Source organism: Enhydra lutris, unplaced genomic scaffold (genome assembly GCF_002288905.1).
Source record: "Enhydra lutris kenyoni isolate GAN:26980312 unplaced genomic scaffold, ASM228890v2 scaffoldscaffold3, whole genome shotgun sequence".
NCBI classification, from domain to species: Eukaryota; Metazoa; Chordata; class Mammalia; order Carnivora; family Mustelidae; genus Enhydra; species Enhydra lutris.
The window spans coordinates 27453585-27479832 of NW_019154087.1; the positions used below are offsets into that span (position 1 = coordinate 27453585).

Consider the following 26248-nt stretch of genomic DNA (forward strand, 5'->3'; position numbering starts at 1 on the left):
CTCCCTCTGCCTCTGCCTGCCACTCTGCCTGTGCTCGTGCTCTCTCTCTCTCTCTCTCTAACAAATAAATAAATAAAATCTTTAAAAAAAAAAAAAGAAGCAAAAACCCACATGCACAAAACCCCTCATTAATGTTTCATGGGAAGCTATGCAGATAAAACAATCCATATCAAACACACTGGAGGGGTGATCTGTGGTTGGGGGAGAAGAAGAGGAGAGGGCTTGAAGGCAATAGATTTCAGAAATATCTTCAGAAGAATCCTAACTCTATGCACTGAGATTATTTTGAGTATATCTCTAGAAAGTGGGTGGGGAGAGAGATTTGATCATGACAGATGGTCACAGAAATGTACTAAGATTAGTGAATGGTATTTTGGGAGGTTGTCTAAGACAATTGCCAAATAATCCAAATTACTTAGAGAACTGCAAAATTTTTCCATCGAGAATAGTTAACAGAGAGCCTTTACAAAGAGAAATGAGTCCAAATTTTAGCCTTTTCTAATTCTCAAATCGAAGTCGCTACTGGGTGTATGTTTGAGATCTAGAAGCCATTACCAGGGGATCCTAGATTCCCTGTCCACGAAGGAGAGCGGTGCAAAGTTGGGGGAGAAATGGACTTGTGTTCTCCCCAGAGTCCCCAGATTGGAAGGCAAGAAGTGTCAGAGGTGGTGGTTTCAAGGTGTTTGTCTCAATATATGCAACCAAATGATACAGTAAGGAGGTCAGCCCATAATAAATCACGACTACTAATCCTGTTGTGCGGTGCCCTTTGCAGGGCTTATTTATAAACAGAAAAACAAGTAATTCCTTGAATCTGACCTACAGGCAGCAAAGTGAAGCAATCTTTGAAAGGAGGACCGAGAAGCGACAGAGTCCTGTTCGTTCCCAGTTTTATTTGTACGCTTGTGATGGTTGAGAGGAACAGTCGTAAAGACCGAGCAAATCAAACTTTAAGGGCCAGATGACTCTCCAAATACCAACAACCCCCAAGATGGTATGAGAATCTGAAGACATTCTTTAAATGTCTACCTAAAATTAGACTTTGTCCTCATTACTTTATATTATGAGTCAGTGAAGAATCTCCAACTTCATTCTTCCGTCGATATAAAGCACCACCACCAGGGAAGGAGCCGAAAGCCTTATATCAAATGACAGACTTATTTCCCTTATCAGGAAACGCCTATTCACACATAACAATCAAGTGAGAGCTACATGTAAATGTTTTAGCTCTTTTGCCTCGAGGAGATAAAAATGACTCACGGAACCTGCTTTAACAACTGAGAACTGGAACAGGTACCTTTACTGTGCAGTTAATGCACACGACGGTGCGTATTTTTAGAGTGACAGGTCTGGGACCAGGCACCTAAGCACGCTGTCCGGGCCAACGAGCCTCACCGGGTCCCAGCTACCTTCTCTCTGCAACGTCTGAGGACCTCTGTACCAGGGTTCCTCAATTTGCTTCTGAACGCACTGAATTCCTGTTCAAACCCGACCTGAGCAAAACTCTGTTTTTTTTTTTTTTTTTTTCTGGTTTCCTTGATTTGAGCTGTCTTTCTGATTTTGAAAGACACTTCTCCTCAACCGACCTTTTTTACTTTTCTGTGTTCTGATTTCAGCACCCTTTATTTGATATACACTTAATCTAGATATTGTCAAAATGTGTTTCAGCAGGCTTCAAAATTCTTACACATTATTGGGTTTCCAAACTTAATTTTTTTCAACTGTATTTATCTTGACAAAAATGACATATTTACTCCAGGTTCTCCCATACTGCATATTTGAAAGTTGCTATGAGAGTAGATCCAAAAGTTCTTATCACAAGAAAAAAAATTTGGTAACGATAGGCAGTGATGGGTGACAAACTTATTTTGGTGATCATTTTGCCACATATACAAATACTAAATTACTGTGTACCTTAAACTAATACAATGTTATATGTCAATTATATTTCAATTTAAAAAAGAAAAAAAGATGCTCAACACAACTCATCATCAGGGAAAAACAAATCAAGACCACAATGAGATATCACCTCACACCCGTCAGAACGGCTAAAATCAAAACCACAAGAAACAAATGTTGATGAGGATGTGGAGAAAAGTGATGGGAATGCAAAATGGTACAGCCACTGTGGAAAACAGTGCGGAGGTTCCTCAAAAAATTAAAAATAGAACTACCCTACAACCCAGTAATCCCACTACTAAGTAACTACCCCCAAAATACAAAAACATGGATTCAAAGGACTCTATGTACCCCTATGTTTATACCAGCATTATCTACAATAGCCAGACCATGGAAGCAGCCCAAGTGTCCATCGACAGATGAACAAAGAATCACACACACACACACACACACACACACACACACACACACACACTGGAATAATATTCAGTCATAAAAAAGAATGAAATCTTTACTACAACATGGATGGGGCTACAGAGTGTAACACTAAGTGAAATAAGTCAGAGAAAGACAAATACCATATGATTTCATTCTTATGTGGAATTTAAGAAACAAAACAAACAAGCAAAGGGGAAAAAAAAAGAGAGGGACAAACCAAAAACAGACCTCAATTACAGAGAACAAACTGATGGTTACCGGTGGTGGGGGTGGGGACGGGGAGGAGAGTGGGGTGGGTAGGTGGAATAGGGGATGGGGATTAAGAATACACTTATTATAATGAGAAGAATAAAATAAATTTGAAAAAGAAAAAAAAAAAAGAAAATGGATCAATTCTTTGACAGATTTCTAAAGTTTGCCTTCCCCCAGCAGGATGCAGAATTTTGTTGTGGAGTGATTTCTATTATACTCACAGACTAAAGGATCCTAAATCATAAGCCATATGCCCAAGTAATGGGCTTTTAGGATTTAACCTACAAAACACTGTATTTTTCTTACTGTTAACATTATTAGAAATAACATGTACACACACACACACACTCACATGCACACACACATGTAAAGCATGTACTAACTGCATTTTTCTTCAGTTGGCATTTCTGCTTACCTGGTAGAGATCATTTCTCATATTGATAATGTCATCAGAAATCAAACCAGATGTGACTTCTAGTAGATCCCTCACAAGCTGAGCATGAAGATGGATAATTGCTAAGTGTAAGACACTGAAACAAAAACAGAGTGGCAGGAGTCAACTAAAGTTTTAGTGACCAAAAAAAAAAAGAGATCCCCAATAAAGGACAGACTTGCAGCCCCCAGATGTCTTGAATCTCAAATGTCTTGAATCTGAGGTGGGAATGTTCTACTGTTACACTCATTTACCATGTCTGCCTGGTCTCTGGGGGCATTTTGGTTTGATCCCTAGAGGTATAAATGCACCTCGAGGCAGAGAAACCTAAGTTCAAATCCCAACTCTGCCTCCGTGAGATAGCAAAGGGCATTTTCTCCTCTAGCTTTCTGCTGGCTTCCTTTGACATATAGATCATGTATAAAAACCATTCAGGAAAATGTAGTTACCTCACCTAGCCTTCCAGCCTCCTCCAAAATACCGTGTGTTGGCTTCTGAAAGATCTTCCTAGATCCCAGGAGGGAAGAATGGGGCCAGGCTTTTAACTACTGGGAGAAGACTCTTGAGGTAAACTTCTGAAGGAACAATGTGATTTTATTTCTCCCTGGCAAACATTCCCTCTGCCTGGAATGATTTTGCTCCTCTTCTCTGCCTGGACAGTGCCTACTCCATCCTTCATGTTCCAGCTCAAACCTTACCTCCTCTCTGAACTTCTTAGGCAGAGCACATGGTTGGTCTCCCCTCAAGTTTACCACTTGGTTACACAACTGCGGTTTTCTATGCGTCTTTCCCCCTCTCTGGCCTGTGATCTCAGGGCTGGTCCTCTCTGGGTCAGCCTTACAGCCCTGGCACACAATTTAGGCACTAAATAAGGGTGAAAGAATGAGACTGGGGGCTTATGCTAACGAGGTCGAAAATATTGGCAGGAGCCAAGCATCAGTTCTCAGGACACAATTTTTTAATTGTTAAAAAAACTTACTACTAAAATTAACTTGAAATTCCTCAAAAAAGTGGTTACTATGGGTATAGAGCTTCTATTTACCAGACCATGCTAAGCAGTTGACATATATGACCTTATTTATCATAACAAGAAGCCCTATGAGGTAGGTAATATTATCCTCATTTTTCCAGTGACGAAACTGGGTCTCGCAGGTATAACAGAACTCAACCCATGTCACATAACTAGTGATGAAGCTGAGAGTCCAGCCCAAGTCCATCTGGCTCCAAAGCCACCTCTGAATCCCTTAAGCCCCCCTGCCGAAGGGGTACACGGGCGCTGCTCTGTAGAGCAGCTGAGGATCCCCTAAGATAAGGAATACGCCAAAGAAAGGACAGATCTCGACGCAGAGCCTACTCAAAGTATAGCGTGATGGCAGGACGTCTGGGATTTGAGGACAGGCTAGATTTTCTCCAGTTGAAACATCTGAGGTGTCCTGTTTTTGAGGCCTCTTTCTTTGCAACAGCAAGTGCATTTTACTAAGGATTAACTTTGGCACAAGAGGGCCTAAAAAACGAACTGGTGATTTTGTTACTTGAGAGAGCAAATGAATGATGTCGAGGTTTCACTACTTGTCTCTTGAAATGTGAGGCTGGAAGAAGGCTTCTAAAAAGGGCCCAAAGTCTGACGCAGACATGATGCACATATACTAAGAAAAAGGTCGTATTTCAAAACTGCCTAAAAATTTCCATGTGCAGCTCAGCATTTCATCACAGAAGCACATTCCCCCTCCCCCATAAATCCTCACACCCTCATGGGAATTTCCCCAATACCAGAAGTTCTTTTCTTTTCTTTATTGTACCTTCTGTGATGACTAATGACTCCAGGATTCAGATTACTAGCTGAGTGTGACAAATGCAATGAAAAGAAGAGCCCTGAGATGTGAGGACCAACAGCTTTCCCTTGTCTAAATTCTCATGAGGCTTCCTCTTGGGTCTCCCCTCTCTGTTCTCCAGCTGCGGCAAACCCCGAGAGTCTGCTGGCAGGTGCACGTTTGGGGTCCCAGGAGGCGACTCGAAGGATTCATGTTCCGCTTGGGCAGGGAAGACCACCTCCTGGGTCGCCCCTCTGTGTCCTTACCCATGCCTGCAACTTCCCCTCCATGCACCCATCAAACGCACGTGCCTTGTATCTTCTCCACAGTCCTCCCCTCACAGACCTGCAGTCCCTCGCTAGCTTCCACGTGCTTATCTTTCTTAGGCTCATCAACTCTGCAGGTCCGTAAAAATGTCACTTGAAAACTGTTGTTCTATCTTGGTTAACTGGCTGCTTTCTCTTGTGGTTCTACGCTGTTGAATGCTAATTGGATTCTTTAACCCTGTAAAAACATTCTGCTGTTCACAGCACCGCACAAACGAGGCTGTACGGGTGCCTCTCGTACTGTATAACAAGGCCAGTGGTTACACCACATCCTTGGTTACGTTGCAAGGAATGAGAACAAAGGTCTCTGTTTGAAACCCTGAGGTTGGCACTTTCCTAAAGCGTTTGATTCCGTTTTCAACTGAGGTTTAAAAACGCAGCCCTCAAGAGCTCCTCTACGGAAAAGGATTTCTCAGGGTTGACACTATTTTAGGAAAGTTTTAGATAAGGCGCTTGACTTGAATCTGAGGGCTGTTGTCTCTTGTTATTCTCACAGGCTTTTGAGATCATTTTAGAAGTCTCAATGCAAGGCCTGAGAGGACTGGTTTAGAAAGAAGCCAGGGGCTTTGACAATATAAACTCAGTAGCATTAGAAACGGACGCCTGGTGATCGGAGCATGGGCCTCCCACACGGCGGGACTTAGAGCAGTCCCAGGAGCCTGACCCAGTCACAGACTGGTAACCGGTAACAGACGCAGGAGGGAAGGAACCAGTAACTGGGAAAGAATGACAGCTGCCTCTTAATTGTTTTGTTGTTTTCGTGGTGCTATCTTTATAGGGCTTTTTCTTGAGTACACTACCATCGTAAATATGCGGTTGGGATAACAAGTGCTTGAGGGATTTGGTTGGACCAAATTTTATTATTATACCATTTCAGTACATAAAGCAAATGTTATTAATCCAATAAAATTTTTTGAAGATTTTATTCATTTTGAGAGAGAGAGAGAGAGAGAGAGCACAAGCAGGGGGAGAGGCAGGCAAGGGTAGGGGGAGAAGCAGACTCCCCGCTCAGCTGGGAGCCCAATGCGGAGCTTGATCCCAGGGCCTGGAGATCATGACCTGAGATGAAGGCAGATGCTTCACCATCTGAGCCACCCAGGCGCCCCATACATATGTTTATTAAATGTTATTTCACATGTTATCCCAATAAATTGGGCAAGGTTTTTGAAAAAGGACCATTCCCCACACACGTCTTTGTTTTCTTGCCCAGAAGGCAGTCCTCTTAGATGAGGACTTGAGCTATGCTAGGACCCAACAGGTGAGAGCCACAGGACAGGAGAAGCAAACGAAGGATTCAACCTTACTGACACCCTACTGTCCACGATAGTCTTCCAGTGACAGGACCCGATACCTCTAAACGATTCTTTTTATCTCTAGCCAGTGAGCATACAGCGATTTTCTCTCTTCCCTGCCCTAAGACAACTTTTGCTTGCTCAAGTCCTGACTTACCTGTCTCCATTCTCATCCTGCACTGCAGTGAGGTGGCGCTGGACAGCCAGCAGCATCTTCACGTCCCCTGTCACGGCGTAGTCAAATAGGGCGTTGGCATGCCGCTTCGCCAGCTGCATAGCCTTCTCTAGAAAGAGGTTATCTGCAAGGCAAGAACACAATCGCAGCTGAGTTTCCTCTACTCGCTTTACAGGTACGGCATGCTTGAGGTCAAAACCATCAGCAGCAGAGTTCTGATACCTCAACACACATCGTTTTAATTGCAAATGCTCCTTTCAGTACTTCTGCATTGTGTTCACTAGAAAAAGCACAATTGGACACTGGACAAATAGAGAGACTGATCTCAAAAATCTGTCTGTGGTTCATCAGGGGAAAGAAATTTAGAAATGTCTGTTATCTTAGGGGGCACACTCAATCTCTAAATAATGTTGATTCAATTCACTATATCATAAGTAATCCCTCTCTTGATGAAATAATCCTTCACTGGAGTCTTCAGCAACTTTCCTGTTAGACAAAGTGTCAAAAAACACAGACAGACAGTCTTTCCATAGGCCATTGGTGTTCTTGTGAAGTTTGCTTCTGGAAGGACAGGGGAAGGCAAACTGAGACCTGCAGGCCAAAACCGTGGCCTGTTTTTATATGATCCCCCACTTAACCATGCTTTGTACATTTTTAAAGTGGTATTAAAAAAAAAAGGAATCTGTGATAGAGACCATAAGTGGCCAATAAGTTGAAATATTTGCCATCTTTCCCTTCCCTTTTCTCTAATGAGTACTGGTTCAAAATACGCACAGAAGTGCACTGTCCCTCTTTATCCTGATTGTTCAAAGAGGGCTTCAGGGTAAAAGGAAATGGCAAAGCTCTACTTCAATATGATAGTCAAGCTACAGTCGAGAGAGAAGCTATTAAAGTGATGGAAACTTTTCTCTATTATCTGTGATAGAAATGAACTAGATGATCTCCCATGATACCTAAAACTATATAATTATGATTGGAGAATGCATATGTAAACCTTAGTCTTTCTATTCAGAGACAACATGGGGAGAATGGAAATCTCAGTATGAGTAAGATGATCAGACACATGCTTTTCAAAAAGCTCTGAAGAGCACACTGAACTACGTATTGATGCATCATTTTTAGATGAACAGAAAATAAACCTGTCTTCTGGCAATGGTCTCCACACCTCGAACCAACCCATCTCCTCACCAGTCAATACCATGTAACCATCTCTGTGTTCACTTACCCTGAAACCTAGAATTCTCTTCCTTCTCTCCCACTGTATACGTCAGAGTAACCGCATCATCCCCAGTGCTGGACTTCTTGTCCTGTTCTATGGGTTCAGTTACTTTCCCAGAGGGGCTGACTGCCCTTCCGTCCACACTCTTGTCACCACTTTCAGAATCCTTTTTAGATGGGGTGTCTATGGTTCCTAAGACAGAAACAAAAATATCAGCTTTTTCTCAGTAAAATCTATTAAGTTATAATTTACTATTTCATGTCAGATAAAGATGGGAGGCAAATTTACTGCAAAGGGAAAAGAAAAACAGTAATTTAAAATTTCTTTTAAAATAGTTAAATCATTAGGTAACCTGTTTTGGAACTATTTTAAAGATTTTATTTATTTGACACAGTGTTTTGGAGCTATTTTATTTTATTTTTAAATTTTTTTTAAAGGTAGATTTTTTTTTGAAAGATTTTATTTATTTATTTGACCGACAGAGATCACAAGTAGGCAGAGAGGCAGGCAGAGAGAGGAGGAAGCAGGCTCCCTGCTGAGCAGAGAGCCTGATGTGGGGCTCGATCCCAGGACCCTGAGATCATAACCTGACCCAAAGGCAGAGGCTTTAACCCACTGAGCCACCCAGGCAACCCTATTTTAAACATTCAATTCTGAAAGACACATTTTTACTGATACTTTTTTACTACCGACATATAACATTACATTAGTTTCAGGTGTACTGTATAATGATTCAATATTTGTATATACTGCCAAATGATCATCACAATAATTAATATCAGTCAGCACATATAAATCTTTTTCTTTTGATGAGGAACTTTTAAGATCTTAAAAAATTTTTATTTACAGTTCTAAAAACTTACATTTCATTGTTTATTTATAAAGGAGAAAAAAGAAATATAGCTCTTCTGTGAATTGCAGGGAAGTGGATTTTTTTTTTTTAAGTGGCCTCCATGCCCAGCATGGGGCTTGAACTCACCACCCTGAGATTGAGACCTGAGCTGAAATCAACAGTCAGATGCTTAACTGACTGAGCCACCCAGGCGCCCCAGGGAAGTGAAATTTTTAAAGTTTAAATAGAAACAGAGGAATTATTCTTTCCCTAATGTTATTTCACCAAGCAAGTTGTTAGGATGCGATATCAAGCCATGTTCTTTAGTGTGGGATCTACTTGGGGCACCATTTCTGTGCTCTTTCAGGCCGGACCATGCCATCTGACAGGTGCTCTGAGAACACACAGGTTTTATGAGCAGAACTGGCTCAAATCCTAGTTCTGCCATTAACAGGTATGTGCCTTCAGTGAGTGAATGAACATTTCTGAACCTGGGTGTCCTCTGTCTGTACAATGGAGACACTACTCTTTTCCTTATAGAGTAATCATGAAGATTACAGTCAAGATGTGTAGCAGCACCTGACATAAAATACATTCCATACCTGGGAAGGCTTCATTGGATTATTTCTTCAATGGGTATGCTAGAATGGACATGTAATATAAACCATGAGGCCATGGTGTGACAACTGCAAATTAGGGGATGCATTTGATGGGAAAGGTCACCCCTATAAAACTCAAAATGTCTATAAAAGTATAGTATTTAAGGGGGAAAAAAGGGAAAGAATAGGTAAATTTGGTGACTTTTTTAATGCTTCAATAGTCAAGTGTCTCTCTAGATCCCTTTTTAATGTTTTCTTCCCCCTGGTCATTCCACTTACAAAGTCAATATATTTTTTAAAGTGGGCTCCATGCCCAGCATGGGGCTTGAACTCACGACCCAATGTATAAACACAGCACTGGGACTAGAATTTATATTCACCACAGGGAATAACATTTTTTTTTTAATGGAAAAATACCTTCTTAGTTTATTTGCATTTATCAATTTTTTTTTCAAGATGACAATGTCATGATGGGTAATGATAAAAAAAAAACTTCTTGGCATTAATTTTGTTATTCTTTCCTCACTATTAAAAAAACTATCTTACTTACCATGTTTCATCCCGGCATTAGATTTAGTGGTTCCGGGATGGAAGGTAATTCCACCATATGTAGGAAATCCATAGTGAGGGAAGCCATACCCTGAAAAGGCAAGCAAAACAATTGAAATCTCATGCTTTTCTTTTTTTTTTTTTTTTTTTTTTTTTTTTTTAAAACAAAGACTCAGCAAAATTCAGTGTCCTTCCTTAAGGTGAGCGCGGGCTTTGGTGTGGGAGGGCAGTGTGCCCAACATGCTGCTTCCATGGAGAGTTAGCAAGATACACTGTGGGAGATGACAGGATGATCAGAATTCCACTCTGATCAAGCTTAGATTTGGCAACTCAGGCAACACCCAGGCTTGGGGCAGTGTGGAAGAGTTCATGCTGGAGAAAGGCTCCCACTCCTGTGTGGAGAGGAGAGGCCAGTGGTGAGTGGTCACCAACCAAACTCCGACTTGCTGACACAGAGGACCTTGAAACAACCTCCGGAGGGAAAAACTGAACCAAACAAAATACGGAAAAAATACTGACTCTTCAGGGGAAACATGACCACACTGTTCATTCTCAGGCAGTTTTGGTGGAAGCATAAACTCACACGTAAAACTCTTTGGGGAAAGCAGCTGGTATTAGACGTCATACTCTCTGACACTGTAATTTTACTTCAAAGAATCTAATTTACAAAAACAATCTGGAATAAAAGAAAAGCAATGTGGATGAAGGCACTGAGTGAAGACAATAAAAAACAGGAAACACATTCAAGTAAGTAATACTATGGTGTGTTCACTTGATGAAATACTAGGAGTCATTTAACTGATGCTTAAAATGTTATGCTTACATAAAATTTATATTGCCACGGGGGAAATGCTTATGTTAGTTAACCCATTAGGGAGAAGCGGCATCTATGACTCTCTCTACACAATCGTGACGTGCTGATAATAAACCATCCAGGTAAATAGATCAAATACAACACATTATGAGGACTGTAGCTGTACTCATGACACTGCATAACTACATAGTATAATGTCTGCACAGAAAAAAATTTGCAGAACTTAACCTTCAACAGCAGGATTTTATGTATCTTCAGATTTTCTACAATGTAGTATGTATAATATGAAATCCTCTCAATGGTTTCAAAGAAAACCAAGACAGTATAGAAGGGAGGGACTGAAGGGAAGGAAGGAAGGAAGGAAAGAGGGAAGGAAGGAAGAAGGGAGGAAGGAAGAGAGGGTGGGTGGGTGGGAGGGAGGGGAAACACACCAAAATGTTAATAGATGCATTCTTCAGATAACTGGCCTTGGGTGACTTTTTTTCTTCTTACTGTTTTTGGTGTTACCTACATGTTGCAATAGGAACATGTGTTTCTTTGAAAAATTCCGTATGTTGGGAAATTTTAATTAATTTAATCTGTTGCATTCAATAATGTCCCGGCAGCTTGACCCACAGACAATATGGGAACTTTAGGAAAGGAAAATTCGACCATCTCCCACGTGACAAGCTTTAAAAAGAGCAGACTTAGTGCGTACCTGGCCCTGTACTTCCAGCACCCCCTCCGCCACCGCCACCGCCAAACATGCCTCCGCCTCCAGCTCCAGCTCCACTCCCGCCGCCGAAACTATCTGAGAAATTAGGCATGAGCTTCTGCCGTTTCCTCTGCACTTCCTCTTTATCTGTATTTAAAGGAAGAGAAACCAGAGGAGAAAAGACTGATTCAATTCCACTACTAGCCACAGAAAGAGTATTGATTCGGATGGTATTTTTAAACACCTTAAAAGGAAACAGAAATCACCCAAGGAGGAAGAGATGCCAAATTTCAAGAAGCAGTATATTTATTCCAATGGATCGGAATACAGAGAACTGGCCTCAGAGAGACCACAGAGCTGCACACACCCAAATCCCCTCTGCAACAGTTTCTGAAGTCCCCAGTGTCATTCAGATTAGTGAAAGACTAGATTTCCCAGCAACGTTAGGATACTGAAGACACAGCATAAGAAAACCAATACTGAGCATTCTCATTTGGTCATTCACAAATGATTACTAACCAACTACCATTTATAATGACTCTACTATGAACTAAGTGCTAGAGAGAAAGAATAGTATGAATAATATCTTTGCTGTCAAGAACCCTTAAAATATAATTTTAAGGTTGCAGCGGGTGTTGCGGGGGAGACCTGGAGAGAGAGAGGACCACAGTGCTATATATGTTAAATTTATGGCGCACACCAGCATTCCAGGAGATCAAGGAAGCACTTCTAGGAAGTCCCTGTGGGGTGGAAAACTCAGGAAAGTCTTGCAGGAATCAACTTTCTGTCAGGAGAGGGCACCGGGAGGATGTTCTGGAGATGGGATATAGAGGGAAAGTAATGAAGGAAGGAATGTACACTGTGTGCTTCTGAGAGCTGCAGTGGTTCCGTTTAGCTGAAGTGAAAGTTGAGCATGAGATATTCTTGAGAAATGGGGCTACTCGGGACTGCCCTGTAGAGCTTCTGGATCGTGAACCAAAGGGTTTTACCAGCAGGAGAGCCATTGAGTATTTCTGAACTGGGGATGATGCACATAGTGTGGTATTTTAGGAAGCTTCCCCTGTTGCAGGTGCATGGGACAGAATGAAGAGTCAAAGTGAGAGGCAGAGACAGTGGAGACATAAGGAGATGGGGGCTGTTCCTTACTGGGCACCATGATAATACAAGTGGGTGAACCCCAGAAATACAAGGAAAGAGGGATCGATAGTCAGTGGTGACTGATGAGAAACGGGAGGCTGAAAGTCTAAGAACACAACTTGACTGCAGTACAGTGATGCCCCCAAGACTGTTGACTGTCCAGGTCCAGACACTAGTTAGACCGTCTTCCCTCATTCCTTGTGTAGTTGCTGTTTTTCTTTTGCTTTTCACTCTGTTGTTCTCACCAGTCCCAATGCCTTTGCGGTCCATTACCGTGTTCTTGTTTCTTCTTTCTGTTTCCGTTTCTTTCTCTTCTCTGGCCTTCCTACAATATACTTTTTTCTCCCCTCTCTCTTTTTGGGCTAAAAGGATGGAAGGTTTTTGTTTAAGTAAATAACCAGTGTGGTATTCTTTTTCTCAATTAGCAGCCTGATACTTAACAATTGTCCTATTTCTGATTTTTTTTAATTAAAAAAATTTTTCTATTTTTAAAAGAGTTTTATTTATTTGTCACAGAGAGATATCACAAGTAGGCAGAGAGTTAGGCAAGAGAGAGGGGGAAGCAGGCTCCCTGATGAGCAGAGAGCCCGATGCAGGGCTCGATCCCAGGACCCTGAGATCATGACCTGAGCCGAAGGCAGAGGCTTAACCCACTGAGCCACCCAGGTGCCTCCTATTTCTGATTTTTCAATGTCAGTTTTGGTCAATGTTTTTATGTTTAGAAAGATCCCTACTTATTTCTAATTCTGTGGTTGTTCCGGTCACCTCAGGGCTCATCAAGAGAGTGCTCTTACTGACTACCTCATGGTCACTGCAGTGCAGCTGGAAGACTAAAGCATGGAATAGGATACAGCAAAGTACCCTTACAAATAATAGTTCAAAAACTGATCATGTCGGGATGCCTGAGCCGCTCAATCAGTTAAGCAGCTGCCTTTGGCTCAAGTCATGATCCCAGGGTCCTGGGATCAAGTCCCGAGTCCCACATCAGGCTCCTTGCTCAGTGGGGAGCCTGCTTCCTTCTCTATTTCTGCCAGCTGCTCCCCTGCTTGTGCTCGCTCTCTGACAAATAAATAAATAAAATCTTAAAAAAAACAACAACAACAAACTGATCATGTCCACACTTGTTAGGAAGAAGAAAGCCAATGTCGGTCAACTTGAAGAGAATGTGCTTCCCCTAGAAAGTGTTGGCCTCAAAGTGGAAAAACTTTACAAATGTCCTTATCAAAGATTTTGGATAGATTTATAAAATTTTTCCGTCAGTTGTACTATAACCAATAGTCGTATTTATTACTCAATCTATATACTGTTGATCTCACATAGAATATTCGTTCATTAGAAATATGAAACACAGGAGGGAAGCAGTTCACTCATCTTCGGGGATAATGTTATCTATTGACATGCTTTCTAGCAAAGAGATCATTTGGCATTTGCTATGTACTTCTTTTGACTGAGAAAACAGATGTTCAATGGTTATATTTCACTGTAAAATGAGAATTTTTGAGTCAATTTAAAAATATTAAATATCCTATATCCATTAAGATTTCAATGACAAGAAACTGAAATGGAAATTTCATTACAACAGGATTTTTTTTTTTTTAAAGATTTTTATTTATTTATTTGACAGAGAGAGATCACAAGTAGGCACAGAGGCAGGCAGAGAGAGAGGAGGAAGCGGGCTCCCTGCTGAGCAGAGAGCCCCACTCAGGGCTCGATCCCAGGACTCCGAGATCATGACCCGAGCTGAAGGCAGCGGCCCAACCCACTGAGCCACCCAGGCGCCCCATGACAGGCTTTTAAATAAAAGAACCTGCAGTCTAAATTTCCCAGAAATGAACATGGAGATTTTCCCATTTCGTTTACTTATCTTTGTGGTCTGCCTTTGACAGTGGCACCGTGGTTGTACTATGAAACATCAACCTATTCCAGAAGGGATCTAAGTGGTCACTTACTACAAGCTCTCCTTTGGGGAAGAGGAAATAGAAGCTAGGAAGATTAGGGGATTGTCAGAGGTCAGGACAGAGTGAGGATCAGATCTAAAGTTTAGTGAGCTTTCCATTATATCAAGCAGCCATTTTTGGGGAAACACTCCAAAATATCTCTCCTTTCCCAACCCTGCCATACCTTTTTTTTTTTTTTTTAAAGATTTTATTCATTTACTTGAGACACAGAGAAAGTGAGCAGGAGGGAGAGGGGGGAGAATTCAAAGCTGACTCCGTGCTTAGCGCAGTGCCCCATGCGGAGCTTGATCCCATGACCTCAAAATCAAGACCTGAGCTGAAATGAAGAGTCATACTTAACCCACCGAGCCACCAAGGCACCCCTCTCTTTTTTTAATAATTGATGATTATGATAATAGTTCAGTTCACAAACGTAAGCTTTTAGTCTCCACCCTTTTTTTTTTTTGCTGTGTGTATGCCTTAAAAGTACCTCATTCTGATTTTTCAGGTTCTAGTGTTCTAGTAAAGTTGTCTGCATTCCTTTCATAATTTAAAGATTATGATTCTGTTTCTTCTGAATCTCTATCTTTTCAGACTGAAAAATCATATGGTCTTTTTTTGCTTTCATACAGCAGTTCCTCAACTATCTTCTCTTTTCAATCATCCCTCTCTATTATTTTGTCTTCCCTGAACCCAAACGTCTCCATAAAGTTTTTATGAGGTACAATGTCAATAACCATAGAGATGTCTGGATGATTCAATACAATGAAAGGAATATGTGTTACATTTTTTTGTCTGATATCCTTCTTGATGGCATCCAACAAATTACTAGCCTTTTGGATGAAGATGGTAACTTGGTTGGTCAATCAATAAGTCAGCTTTCATATTTGCAAGAGCCAGGATATGGAAGCAGCCCAAGTATCCATTGACTGATGAATGGATAAAGAAGATACAGTGTGGGGCGCCTGGGTGACTCAGTGCGTTAAAGCCTCTGCCTTTGGCTCAGGTCATGATCCCAGGGTCCTGGGATCGAGCCCTGCATTGGGTTCTCTGCTCAGCAAGGAGCCTACTTCCCTTCCTCTCTCTCTGCCTGCCTCTCTGTCTACTTATGATCTCTATCTGTCAAATAAGCAAATAAAATCTTAAAAAAAAAGAAGATACAGTGTGTGTATGTTTGTGTGTGTGATATATATATATCATATATATATAAAATACGTGCATGTGTGTGTTTATACATAATATATATAATATACAATATTATTCAGCCATAAAAAAGAACAAAATCTTGCCAACTGCAAAAACATGGATGGAGCTAGACACTAAGCAAATAAGTCAGAGAAAGATATCATATGATTATACTCATGTGGAATTTAAGAAACAAAACAAACAAGCAAAGAGGAAAAAAAAATGGAAGAAAGAGACAAATCAAGAAACAGACTTTTAATTACAGAGAACAAGCTGCTGGTTACCAGAGGGGAGGTGGGTGGTGGCAGGTGAAATAGGTGGTGGGGATTAAGGAGGACACTTGTGATGAGCACTGGGTGATGTATGGAAGTGTTGAGTCACTATATCATACAGCTGAAACTAACAGAACACTGTGTGTTAACTAAGTGGAATTAAAATAAAAACTTGAAAAAATAAATCAGCTTTCAGATTTATCTCAGCATCTACTATATGACATATACTAAGGGGTGCCCGACTGGCTCAGTCAGTAGAACATGTACTTTTTGATCTCAGGGTAGTGAATTCAAGCCCCATGTGGGCGTAGAGCCTACTTAAAAAAGTAACATATATGACATATACTGTTCTAGATGTTGGGAATGTAGCAATAAACATGAAAGACCAAATCTATGACCTAAAGAATAGTCTTCCTATTGAAGATGGAAGAAGATAATAGACATGTAAATTAATACATAAGACAATTTTACATGTTGATAAAGATAACAAACAATACAAAATTAGGCAATGACATAAGGAGTGACTGCAGGGGCTGGGGCAGTAGAAGATGTATTCAGTGACTTCTGAGAAATGTATACAATGATTGATTCCCTGGGTTATATAGTTGGGATTCACTTTCATACATTTAGTCTTATATGAAACGGCCTGCTACTTTTTGGACCAAGTCATATGTCTGGTGTGATGATTGCTCCCTGCAATTATTTCATCTTGGAATTTTATAATCCAGAAGGTTTTATTGACTAAGGTAATTTTTTACCTTCAATGAAATAGTTCTAATCTCACACGACTTGATCACAATATATGTTTGGTCATTCTTTCTGTGGAGCTCAATTGCCCTTATTTTTCCAGATGTTTCTTCTTATTTGTTTGTATTACATGGAGCTTTTAGTCAGTGGCAGTCTGGAAGTGCTTGAAGCATAAAGGTGGGGATTTTGAACTTTTAGAAGACCCCATTCTCTAACCCCAGCATCTGATATTATGAATGAATGTCTGAACATGCCCCAGCTGTCCCTTACTCTTTTGATGAACAGATACCACTGCAAAAGGTAGACATGTGGCCTAGAAACCAAGCTTAGCTTTGAATGTTTCTAGGCTCATACATGTGTAGGTAATCTGGGTATTCTTTTTAAACATAATTCTCTGTGTCAGAAAGAACAGACATTATGTGAAGATGTATTTTAGGAGAAGAAATCTATTTTTTTTCCCTCAGAAAGTCCCCCCAGATTAGCCATATTTCTCTTCTGTGTCTATTAAAGAAGTGTGTTTAATTGGAAGCAGTGATTTTCATCTTTATGCAGCCTGAAGCATTTGGAAGACCTCAGGCTATCACTGGGCCAAGAAATAAGGGGAGGTGGGCTTCTAGGGAAGGCCGAGTGGGTCGGCTCCCCACTTCCACTTTAACCAGAGCCTGTCAGGTGTATGTACTGGGATTTTGCATGAAATTATACGTGGAGGGGGAAAAAAGCTCTTCTGCTGACAATGTCTTCACACCACAGTAATGGGATACACTAAAAATTGGACTCAGTGGTGGACAGGTTACAACTTCTGAAAAAGAAATGAGAACCCATGGAATCATCTTCTAAATGCTCCTGCCACAACATGAGTCCTAGAAAAAGAAGCCCTCTTCAAGGATCCCACATCACATGTGGCTGTCACAGGATCCAACACCCCCGTGCGTCATCAATATGGCACCTTTGTGGCTTCTGACATCAGTCAGGACATGCCCTGTGATGATCATTTCATTGACCTCCCCCTATGGTCTCACTTCCCTCTAACCCAGGGGTTTCTGACTTTGTTTGTGCCATGACCCCTTTTTTCAGTCTTGTGAAGTCCACGGATCTCTTCTTAGAATCTTAGTTATCAATATGTAAAATACAAAATAGGATTATATAAAAAAGCTAATTAACTAAAGTCCATTTCTATCTTTGGACCCTTTGGGGGTCAGTGGACACGAGGTTAAGAAGTATCTTTGAGCAATTATCCTACTTAGGGGCTTGTCACTCTCATTCTGAGAGGATTCTCAATGCTGAATTTCCCACCCTGCCTTCTGGAGTTCCAGTCTTGCCTTTCGACTGGCTTATTAGGAATTTGCCAGGGAAACCTAAAATGTGACATGTTTGAAACTGAGCTCCCTCTTTGCCCACTCAAACCTACTTTTGCTCTCTTGATTCTTTCCTCATCTCAACCACATAACATGGCTGGGATTCCTAGAACCATCTAGGACTCCTGAATTTTTCCTTCACCTCCTACCCCAACCAGCATCTGGGTTTTCTTGGCACTACCTTCTTCTTTCATTCTTTGCACTATGACCTTCATGAACCTCACCTTTTCTCACCTGGACTCTTGCATTACTCTTCGGGCTCCTTGTCTGCTGCTCAGATAGTCTCCTCAGTGTCCACATAAGGAAGTCAGAGTCATCAATCCAAATCTCAGTAGGCCTGGTCATTCCCCTCTCCAGAATCTTCAGCTACCCATCACAGCACTTCTGTGCTTGGCTCTGGATTTCCTTACCTGCCTTGGTCTTCAGTGGTTCATCTTGGTACTCACAAGGCTCTCACTTCTTTCTGAACAAACACTAACTGTTCAGCTCAAGTTTCTTAAGGCTAGGAAACCCTTATGTTCCCTGTTTCTCACCCAACTACTGAAATACACCCCAAACTAAAGAACCTTGAAGAAGCCTACTTCTTTTTTTTTTTATTTCTTAAGATTTTATTTATTTATTTGACAGATGGAGATCACAGAGAAGCAGGCATAGAGAGAGGAGGAAGCAGGCTCCCCGCTGAGCAGAGAGCCCGATGCGGGGCCTGATCCCAGGACCCTGAAATCATGACCTGAGCCAAAGGCAGAGGCTTTAACCCACTGAGCCACCCAGGCGCCCCAAGAAGCCTACTTCTTGGTGGTTTCTTTCGAAACAAGGGTCCTCGGTATCCTCAAAGTGTTTTAGAATGCTTCCCTGTGGGAGCTTACCAAAATTATAATTCTCATTGTAACTATGTAAGATTATTCTCTCCCCTTTTTGGGGTGTCTTTTGTGAGGACAAGAAGGGTGCTTTATTCATTTTTATGGCTCTGCACTGCATGGTGGCTGAGTCTCCCGTTCTACTGTCTGAGGCCAGTTGATACAGCATTCGATTCTCCTGAACAGCCGCCTTAACCAGCCAAACCCAAAGAGCCTCAAATAAATGGCAGATTCTCAGATTCAAGGGCTAATTCTCAAATGTCTAAATCTCACATAAGCTTGGTAAAAGTAACACTATTTTGAAAGGCTGGACTTAATTCCATGATCTCCAAAATAGTATATTACTTCTCTCCTCTCTAAAAATCAATACCATTGGTCTGGGGGCCAACTTCTAGGTTCCTAAGCCATTCAAAGGAAGCAGCCAACTGATCTTTTCTGATCAGCTTTGTCCTTTTATGGGAAACAGCACAAGTGTGTAAGCAACTGAGTTACCTTTGATTTCAGGGTAGTAGAGAAAAGGTTTGGGTTCGCTGGTTTCCAAATCAGATTTCCTCCGAAGTTGGACAAACACGGAAGCTGGTTTTGTGATGTTGACATCTTTATACTTTGGGGTTTTGAAGACGATGGCAAACTGTAGGATACAAAGATCCAAATGTTGGGGGACGCCTGTATTTTTTTTCCCAGAAATGCTACTCATTAAACATATTCTTTATGCCCAATGTTTAGACACAGTATACTAAAAAAGAAGGCATTCTAGAGAAAGTTACAAACTCAGAATTCTATGCCCATACATTACCATTAAATTGTCACAGTAAAACTGAAATATGAGATTATGCTAATGTTTTGCCAACCTTTCTTTTCATTTGTCTAACATTTCAAATGTCTTCCAGTTGTTAAATAACTGTGTGAGTAAAATACATCATATACTCCTCCTTCTCTTCTAAGTCAGCCTTAACATGCTCCAAAATTATTTACAGCAACATCAGAAACACTGGCTGTGGAAAGAGAGAGTGAAGAACGGGGTACTACAATCAGCCTGCAGGTTGGCCAATGAGGAGAGGAAGCTAAATCCTGCAAGAGAGACATATATTTCCAAGTGAGGATGGCCAATGCGGTAGGCTTCAAGGGCATTCTGTGACACCTCTAAGTTAGCCTCCTCACTAATTTCTGGTAGTGCCACAATAGTTTGGCATTTTTACAGTTTCTTGTTTGATTTTTTTGAATATGTAATGTATTAATAGGGATCGAGACTTTGTAAAATATGGAGAGGTACAGAGGGGCATACCCCATGTCTGAACACACCTGCATACGCCTCTCCTGGTGCTCCAATCTAGGCAGTTCCTACTGTGAGCCTGCCCCCAGAGGGAACCACAGTGATGTTATTCATTCCTTGTGTATGCTTCCAGAATTTCCTTATGCTTATGCAAACATGAACGATCTTTTTTTTTTTTTTAAGCATTTTGAAACAGGTAATCCTTTTTTTAAAAAATTTTAATATTTATTTGTCAGAGAGAGAGAGAGATCACTAGTAGGCAGAGGCAGGCAGAGAGAGAAGGGAAGCAGGCTCCCTGATGAGCAGAGAGCCCGATTCGGGGCTTGATCCCAGGACCCCGAGATCCTGACTCAATCTTTTTTATATGCACTTTGTTCTATATCTTAAAATATTTTTTAATGTTGTACTTTTGAGATTTTTCCGTATTAGTTCATCAACTATTCATTCTCTTTAATAACTGCATAATATTCCCTCATACGGATCCACCATAATTCCTTTAACTGGCCACTTCCTGATGGACATTTTAGATTGTTTCCAGTTTTGGGGTGAAAATAGTATTTCTCAATCACTGAGAGTGATTAAGATACAAAACAGCATTTCTCTTAGTTATATACTCACTTGTCACTGGGAACTCCTGACTTATCATGATGATATCAGCCTCAAGTAGAAGACTCTTCCTTTCAACACTTTTCATTACAATATCTCTTTAACAGGTCTCGCCATAATTACTCTGGTGGAATACTATAGCAGATGACTGTCCCTTCAAAATTCACATATTGAAGCCCTAACCCCTAGTGTGGCTATATTTGGAGAAAGGGCTTTTATGGAAGTAATTAAAGTTAAATGAGGTCATGAGGGTAGAACTGTGAGAGGACAGGATTAGTGTTCTTATAGGAAGAGACACCAGAGAGCTACCTCTCTTCTCTCTGCCATGTGAGGACACAGCCAGAAGGTGGCTGTCTACAGGCCAGGAGGAGAGAGCTCTCACCAGGAACCATCCCTGTAGGGCCTTGATCTGGGACTTCTAGCCTTCAGAACCGTGATGAAATAAATTTCTGTTGCTTAATACACCCAGTCGATGGTATTTTGTTATGTCAGTCTGAACAGATTAATATGATTACTTAAAATATTTCCCCTAAAGGACCTGAGGGCCATTGCCTTAATGGGTAGGTGACCAGACACCCAAATGAAATGTCATGACAAGGTCTCAGAGCCAGTAGTCCCTTAAGGCCTTGCTCATAATTCTATGGTAGATAACTTTTCTGGAAGATGTGCAAGAGTGTTAAAAACAGTACTCTTTTATGAAAGTTAAATAAGTATTTATGATTTTTCTTTTTTCATACATGAAAATTAAGTACTGAATTTCAACAAGACAGAAAATGTAAAATCGTCGTGACCATCATCATCGTCCACTTACTTGTCTATGAACATCTGTGGGGGAAAAATCTCCAAATCCTTCCCAGATCCCACCATTTTCCTCCTCTTCATAAAATCGAATCTGGATGTCATCTGCAAACAGTCACATATTATACAGAAGTATAATTTCACATAGAGTAGTAATATTTGTAAGCATGCTGGAAAATGCAGCTGGTTCAATATTCTACCTACTATGTGCTTAAACTTTTAAAAAAGTAATTAATATGAAAGGCTTTTGAATCATTCAAAATTTTCACAAATCAATGCATTTTTTTATTAGTTACCACAGTAATGGACCCTGAGTTTCATTCATATTGAGAGAACACTAGATTTACCTATTCAATCTGACTTCTCTCTTAACCAGTCTTTGACCTTCCCACCTCTCCATCACTGACCCAATTCATTTCTGAGAAACACAAAGGATATTGAAGAATATCAGAATCCCAAAGGGTGGTTCAAACTCCATACAGATCTATAAATAATATTTAACTTCTATAAAGTATACTATATGGTAACACTATTTTAAGGGATTTATGTGTATACATGAACTGATTTCATCCTCACAACAACTCTGTGATGCAAGTGTACTATTAATATCCTATTTTGCGGAAGAGAAACTGGAGTTCAGAGAGGTTAAGTGACTTATCCAAGATTGAGTAGCTAGTAAGTGGAGAAGCAGAATTTGAACACAGCCTCCAGGCTCATAAACATTCTACTCCGCTGCTTCCTTGTGATACTTTGTCAGTCCATACGGAGAAGTTGTTAAAAATATAATATTGGGGGCACCTGGGTAGCTCAGTTGGTTAAGCGACTGTCTTCCGCTCAGGTCATGATCCCAGAGTCCTGGGATTGAGTCCTGCATGGGGCTCCCAGCTCCACGGGGAGTCTGCTTCTCCCTCTGACCTTCTCCCCTCTCATGCTCTCTCTCTCTCAAATAAAAAAAAAAATCTTAAAAAAAAATCATATTGGTCAAGTCCCTTTGGACGAAATAGGAATGCCTAAATTTCACACTTGTGTCATTGATTCTACTTCGGCAGAAATGACAATATAACTCAGACTGGCATCTCCTTGGCTTTACTTCCCATTTTATAGAAAGAACTGCACTACTGATTTATGATAGTATGTTCATATTTCTATTTAACTAACTAAGTTCATATTTCTATTTAAATAGAATTTTAGAAATATTAGGGTTGGATAAAACATCTCATTATCTCCTGGTCAATTCCTTTGCCTTCAGGTATGACTAAACGGGACCTAGTTATTCAGACTCTTTAAGCCAGGTACAAGACTTCTCTTATTAAGTCATTCCAGGGGCACCTGGGTGGCTCAGTGGGTTGAAGCCTCTGCCTTCAGCTCAGGTCATGATCCCAGGGTCGTGGGATCGAGCCCCGCATCGGGCTCTCTGCTCAGCGGGGAGCCTGCTTCCTCCTCTCTCTCTGCCTACCTCTCTGACTACTTGTAATCGCTATCAAATAAATAAATAAAATCTTTAACAATAAGTCATTCCAATGTGATGATAATGATTAAGAATTGCATTTATAAATAAAGGAATTCAGATTGTGTTTACTCATTGAATGTATACATATTACCCGGATAGAATGGGTTAAAAAAAGGCTGACACCAGGATATGCAGAGGAAGTGTAAATTTTTTTTGAATAAAGATACATATACATTTACCTTAAAATTAGATTGTATTTTTTTCTGACTTTTAAATCTCAGGCCTTCAAAGCCATCATTCTTTTGTTTAAGAGCTGTATTTTTAGGTATGCACTCCTCACTTGGAAATTGCTCATCACTCTGTAGTGAGTAGATCTTTATCATACCATACTCTCTATCACTGTATTTTAAAAATGAGTTGTTGGAGAAAATAACACAATCTCCTTCAGCTTTTGCTCCTTTATAAATCTTGTACCATTACTAATGAAAGGTAAATGCCAAGAAACTTTCCTGAAAGTGGAAATTATGAGAAGTATGCTCTGAGAATTTCCCTATAGTCCTTATTCTCTTTTTCACAATTGACATCAGTGTCACATGAACGTTTTGGAGAAGCTCTCTCAGCGCTGCAATGAAGCCTTATAAGAGAAACTGAATTAACGATTTTACATTATAGGGGCGCCTGGGTGGCTCAGTGGGTTAAGTCTCTGCCTTCGGCTCAGGTCATGATCTCAGGGTCCTGGGATCAAGCCCCGAGTCAGGCTCTCTGCTCAGCGGGGAGCCTGCTTCTCCTACTCCCTCTGCTTGCCATTCTGCCTACTTGAGCTCTCTCTCTATCCTTCTGTCAAATAAATAAATAAAATTTTTAAAAAAAGAACAACAAATTTGGAAGAGGCAAAATGCGTAAATTTTCTAAAGGAGTTCCATGGCAGAAGAGGCATATACTGGATTTGCTGCTAAAAAGTGACTCACAGACACACCCAGAATTACATTTCACATTTTGAAATCAGAGCGTATATTTACCTTTCTGAACCTTGTCACAGAGAAGATAAATCTCTTCTCCTCCAGTTACACACCCAGCTGTCCTGTCCATTCTTACAATTTTCAAGTTGGACGCATTGGGGGCCTCTGTCCACAGGAGAGAAACAACAAACATCATGCTTTATCCTCAGCTTTAGAAGCTAGTCTCTTAGAGGGAACCCTGCCCTTAGCACACATTAACCAAAGAAAGTTAAAATAGTTTATCAAGAGTGGTCAGCATCAAGCCATGTATAAAATTGTCAAATCGATACGTTGTATGTGTGAAAGTAATATAATACTGTATGTTAATTATACTTTCATTAAAAAAATAAATAGATGCTTTCATTTATATTGTTTCAACAAGGACACAAATACAAAAGCTTTCGGAAGTCCTTGGAAGTCCTCACCTCTTGAGCATGGATTATTCATTACTACCCAAACACACGAGGCAGAAAGGAACAATATTTGCTTCTCCCAAACACATTAAGAAAGATTCATACAGAAAGAGAAAGAGCTTTTCTGATGTTTCAGGGAAGTACTGAGCCAACGAATTTGTGGAATTTTGTTAAGTCAAGACCTTCAATTATTTCCATGATACTGATATACTATTTACAAGAGTCTTAAAAATCTAGAAAAAAGCACAATTTTCTTAAACTGCTTATAAATTTTTATTTTACAGAAGAGAAAAATAGAGAGGTTAAAATTCTTTTCCCCAGACTAAATTAGAATTCTGTGTGGTTAGGGGCAAAAGTTGCTTGTGGTAATAGTATAAAGCTTCCTTTTTTTTTTTGCTCCCACAGCTGCATTTTAAGGTGATCTTTAGTATACAAGTCTACATCATTTTATAACTCTTTCACTTCCCTTCAAACTTGTTTAAATTAGAGAAATCGGTCAGTTGTCGTACTTGGGGCATGGAGTTTTCTACTTAGACCAAACTCTATAAACTTTCAGTGAGCCTAGGTACCACACTTGCAGCCTTCTTCAATTTGTTTAATAAATCCCATGCATACCAAATAAGAAATCTGCAGGGTAAATGCTGAAGACCATTGTAAAACTCTTTTAAAAAGTTCTAGGAACTACAGACTGAAATAGAATTTTGAAGTCACATACTGTCTAGACTACTCATTCAGTTAACTTGAAGTTCTTTTCTTGATAAAAGCTAGAACATGCAAGAATGTAGACGGATAAGAGTAAGGCCTGTTTTTATTAACACCTCCTTTAGAGCCTCAACGGAAAATACTGAGGTGTTTTTTTTAGGAGCATCAACAATATATCCTCATGGCAAGGAATTCATAAATAATAAGAGATCTGCCATCCTCAAATGGCATATAAAAGTCTAGCATGCACATTGGAGGAAGGAGAACCATATTTATTGCTCACCTTGTAGCATTCACTTTGAATCTAGACATCAACGTTTCAAGCTAGATTTTAGTATTCCAATTTTGTAGATGATAAATGTGAGGCTCCAAGTGATTAAGTTACTTGCCCTGAGATTCTGAGCTAGTCAGTAACTGCCAGGGCTGGGTTAAAAGTCTGTACTTGACACTACACCAAGCTGCCTCCCGGCAGAAGTCAAGGACTCACTGCTGTCATAGATGGCGTCTGACACCACGGGTTCCAGGCGCCTGGTGAAGCTGCCGGTGCTATCTGGAAGAAAAGCTGTAAACATGAGCCGCACCACGCTGAGGTCCATCTCCTTCGTCTGCTGAAGGGCTGCCTGGCGGATGATCTCCTTTTCCCGATCTAGGACCACACAGCACAGCACATTCATGCCCAGGGAAAGAGTAAAGCCAGAACACTTTAGATAAGATGCTTTTATAAAGCTCAAATAAAGAACATGAATTGAAAACAAAAATCTATTTTTTTCTTTTGAAATTGTATTGCTAATACAATTTTTAAAAAATGTGTCTCATTTATGTCATCCAAATTAAAGGCATCAAAAGAAGACCTGCGTTTTCTCTAGATGATAGTGAAAACTGTCCTCCGTGAACACAACTGCCTCTCTCCTTCCTTATCTTTCCCTGATTTCTCCTTTTTCTCCCTAGAGTGACAGTTAAAGGCACAAAAGGTGTGAAGCCATAGAATGCAATAAACTTATTATGCGTGAGTTGTTCTGTGAAATGTGAAAATTAAGTCTTCTGAAAGCTCCCTGAGCACAGGGACCATGTTCATTCACAGTGCCTAGCACAGAGCCTGGCACATGCGAGGTACCCCAAAAATGCTTCTGGAGAAACTGAATGACTCAACTGCGTTTGACTCCTTCCTTGCCTCCTGATGGAGCT

The 26248-nt window shown here is 40.6% G+C and overlaps 1 protein-coding gene across 2 annotated transcripts in view; it reads right to left on the reverse strand.

The window, feature by feature from the left end:
* The window catches only part of LOC111153611 (nuclear factor kappa B subunit 1), a 118866-nt gene that overhangs the window by 12205 nt on the left and 80413 nt on the right, over positions 1–26248 (reverse strand). For both annotated transcript variants that reach the window (XM_022512744.1, XM_022512753.1), the window contains exons 8-16: positions 25551–25709; positions 23970–24074; positions 21514–21605; positions 19316–19454; positions 11337–11480; positions 9827–9916; positions 7852–8037; positions 6609–6750; positions 3005–3119 (exon numbers count right to left, since the gene is read on the reverse strand). In XM_022512744.1, the coding sequence (XP_022368452.1) occupies positions 3005–3119; positions 6609–6750; positions 7852–8037; positions 9827–9916; positions 11337–11480; positions 19316–19454; positions 21514–21605; positions 23970–24074; positions 25551–25709 (1172 nt within the window). The remainder of the gene's footprint in view (positions 1–3004; positions 3120–6608; positions 6751–7851; positions 8038–9826; positions 9917–11336; positions 11481–19315; positions 19455–21513; positions 21606–23969; positions 24075–25550; positions 25710–26248) is intronic.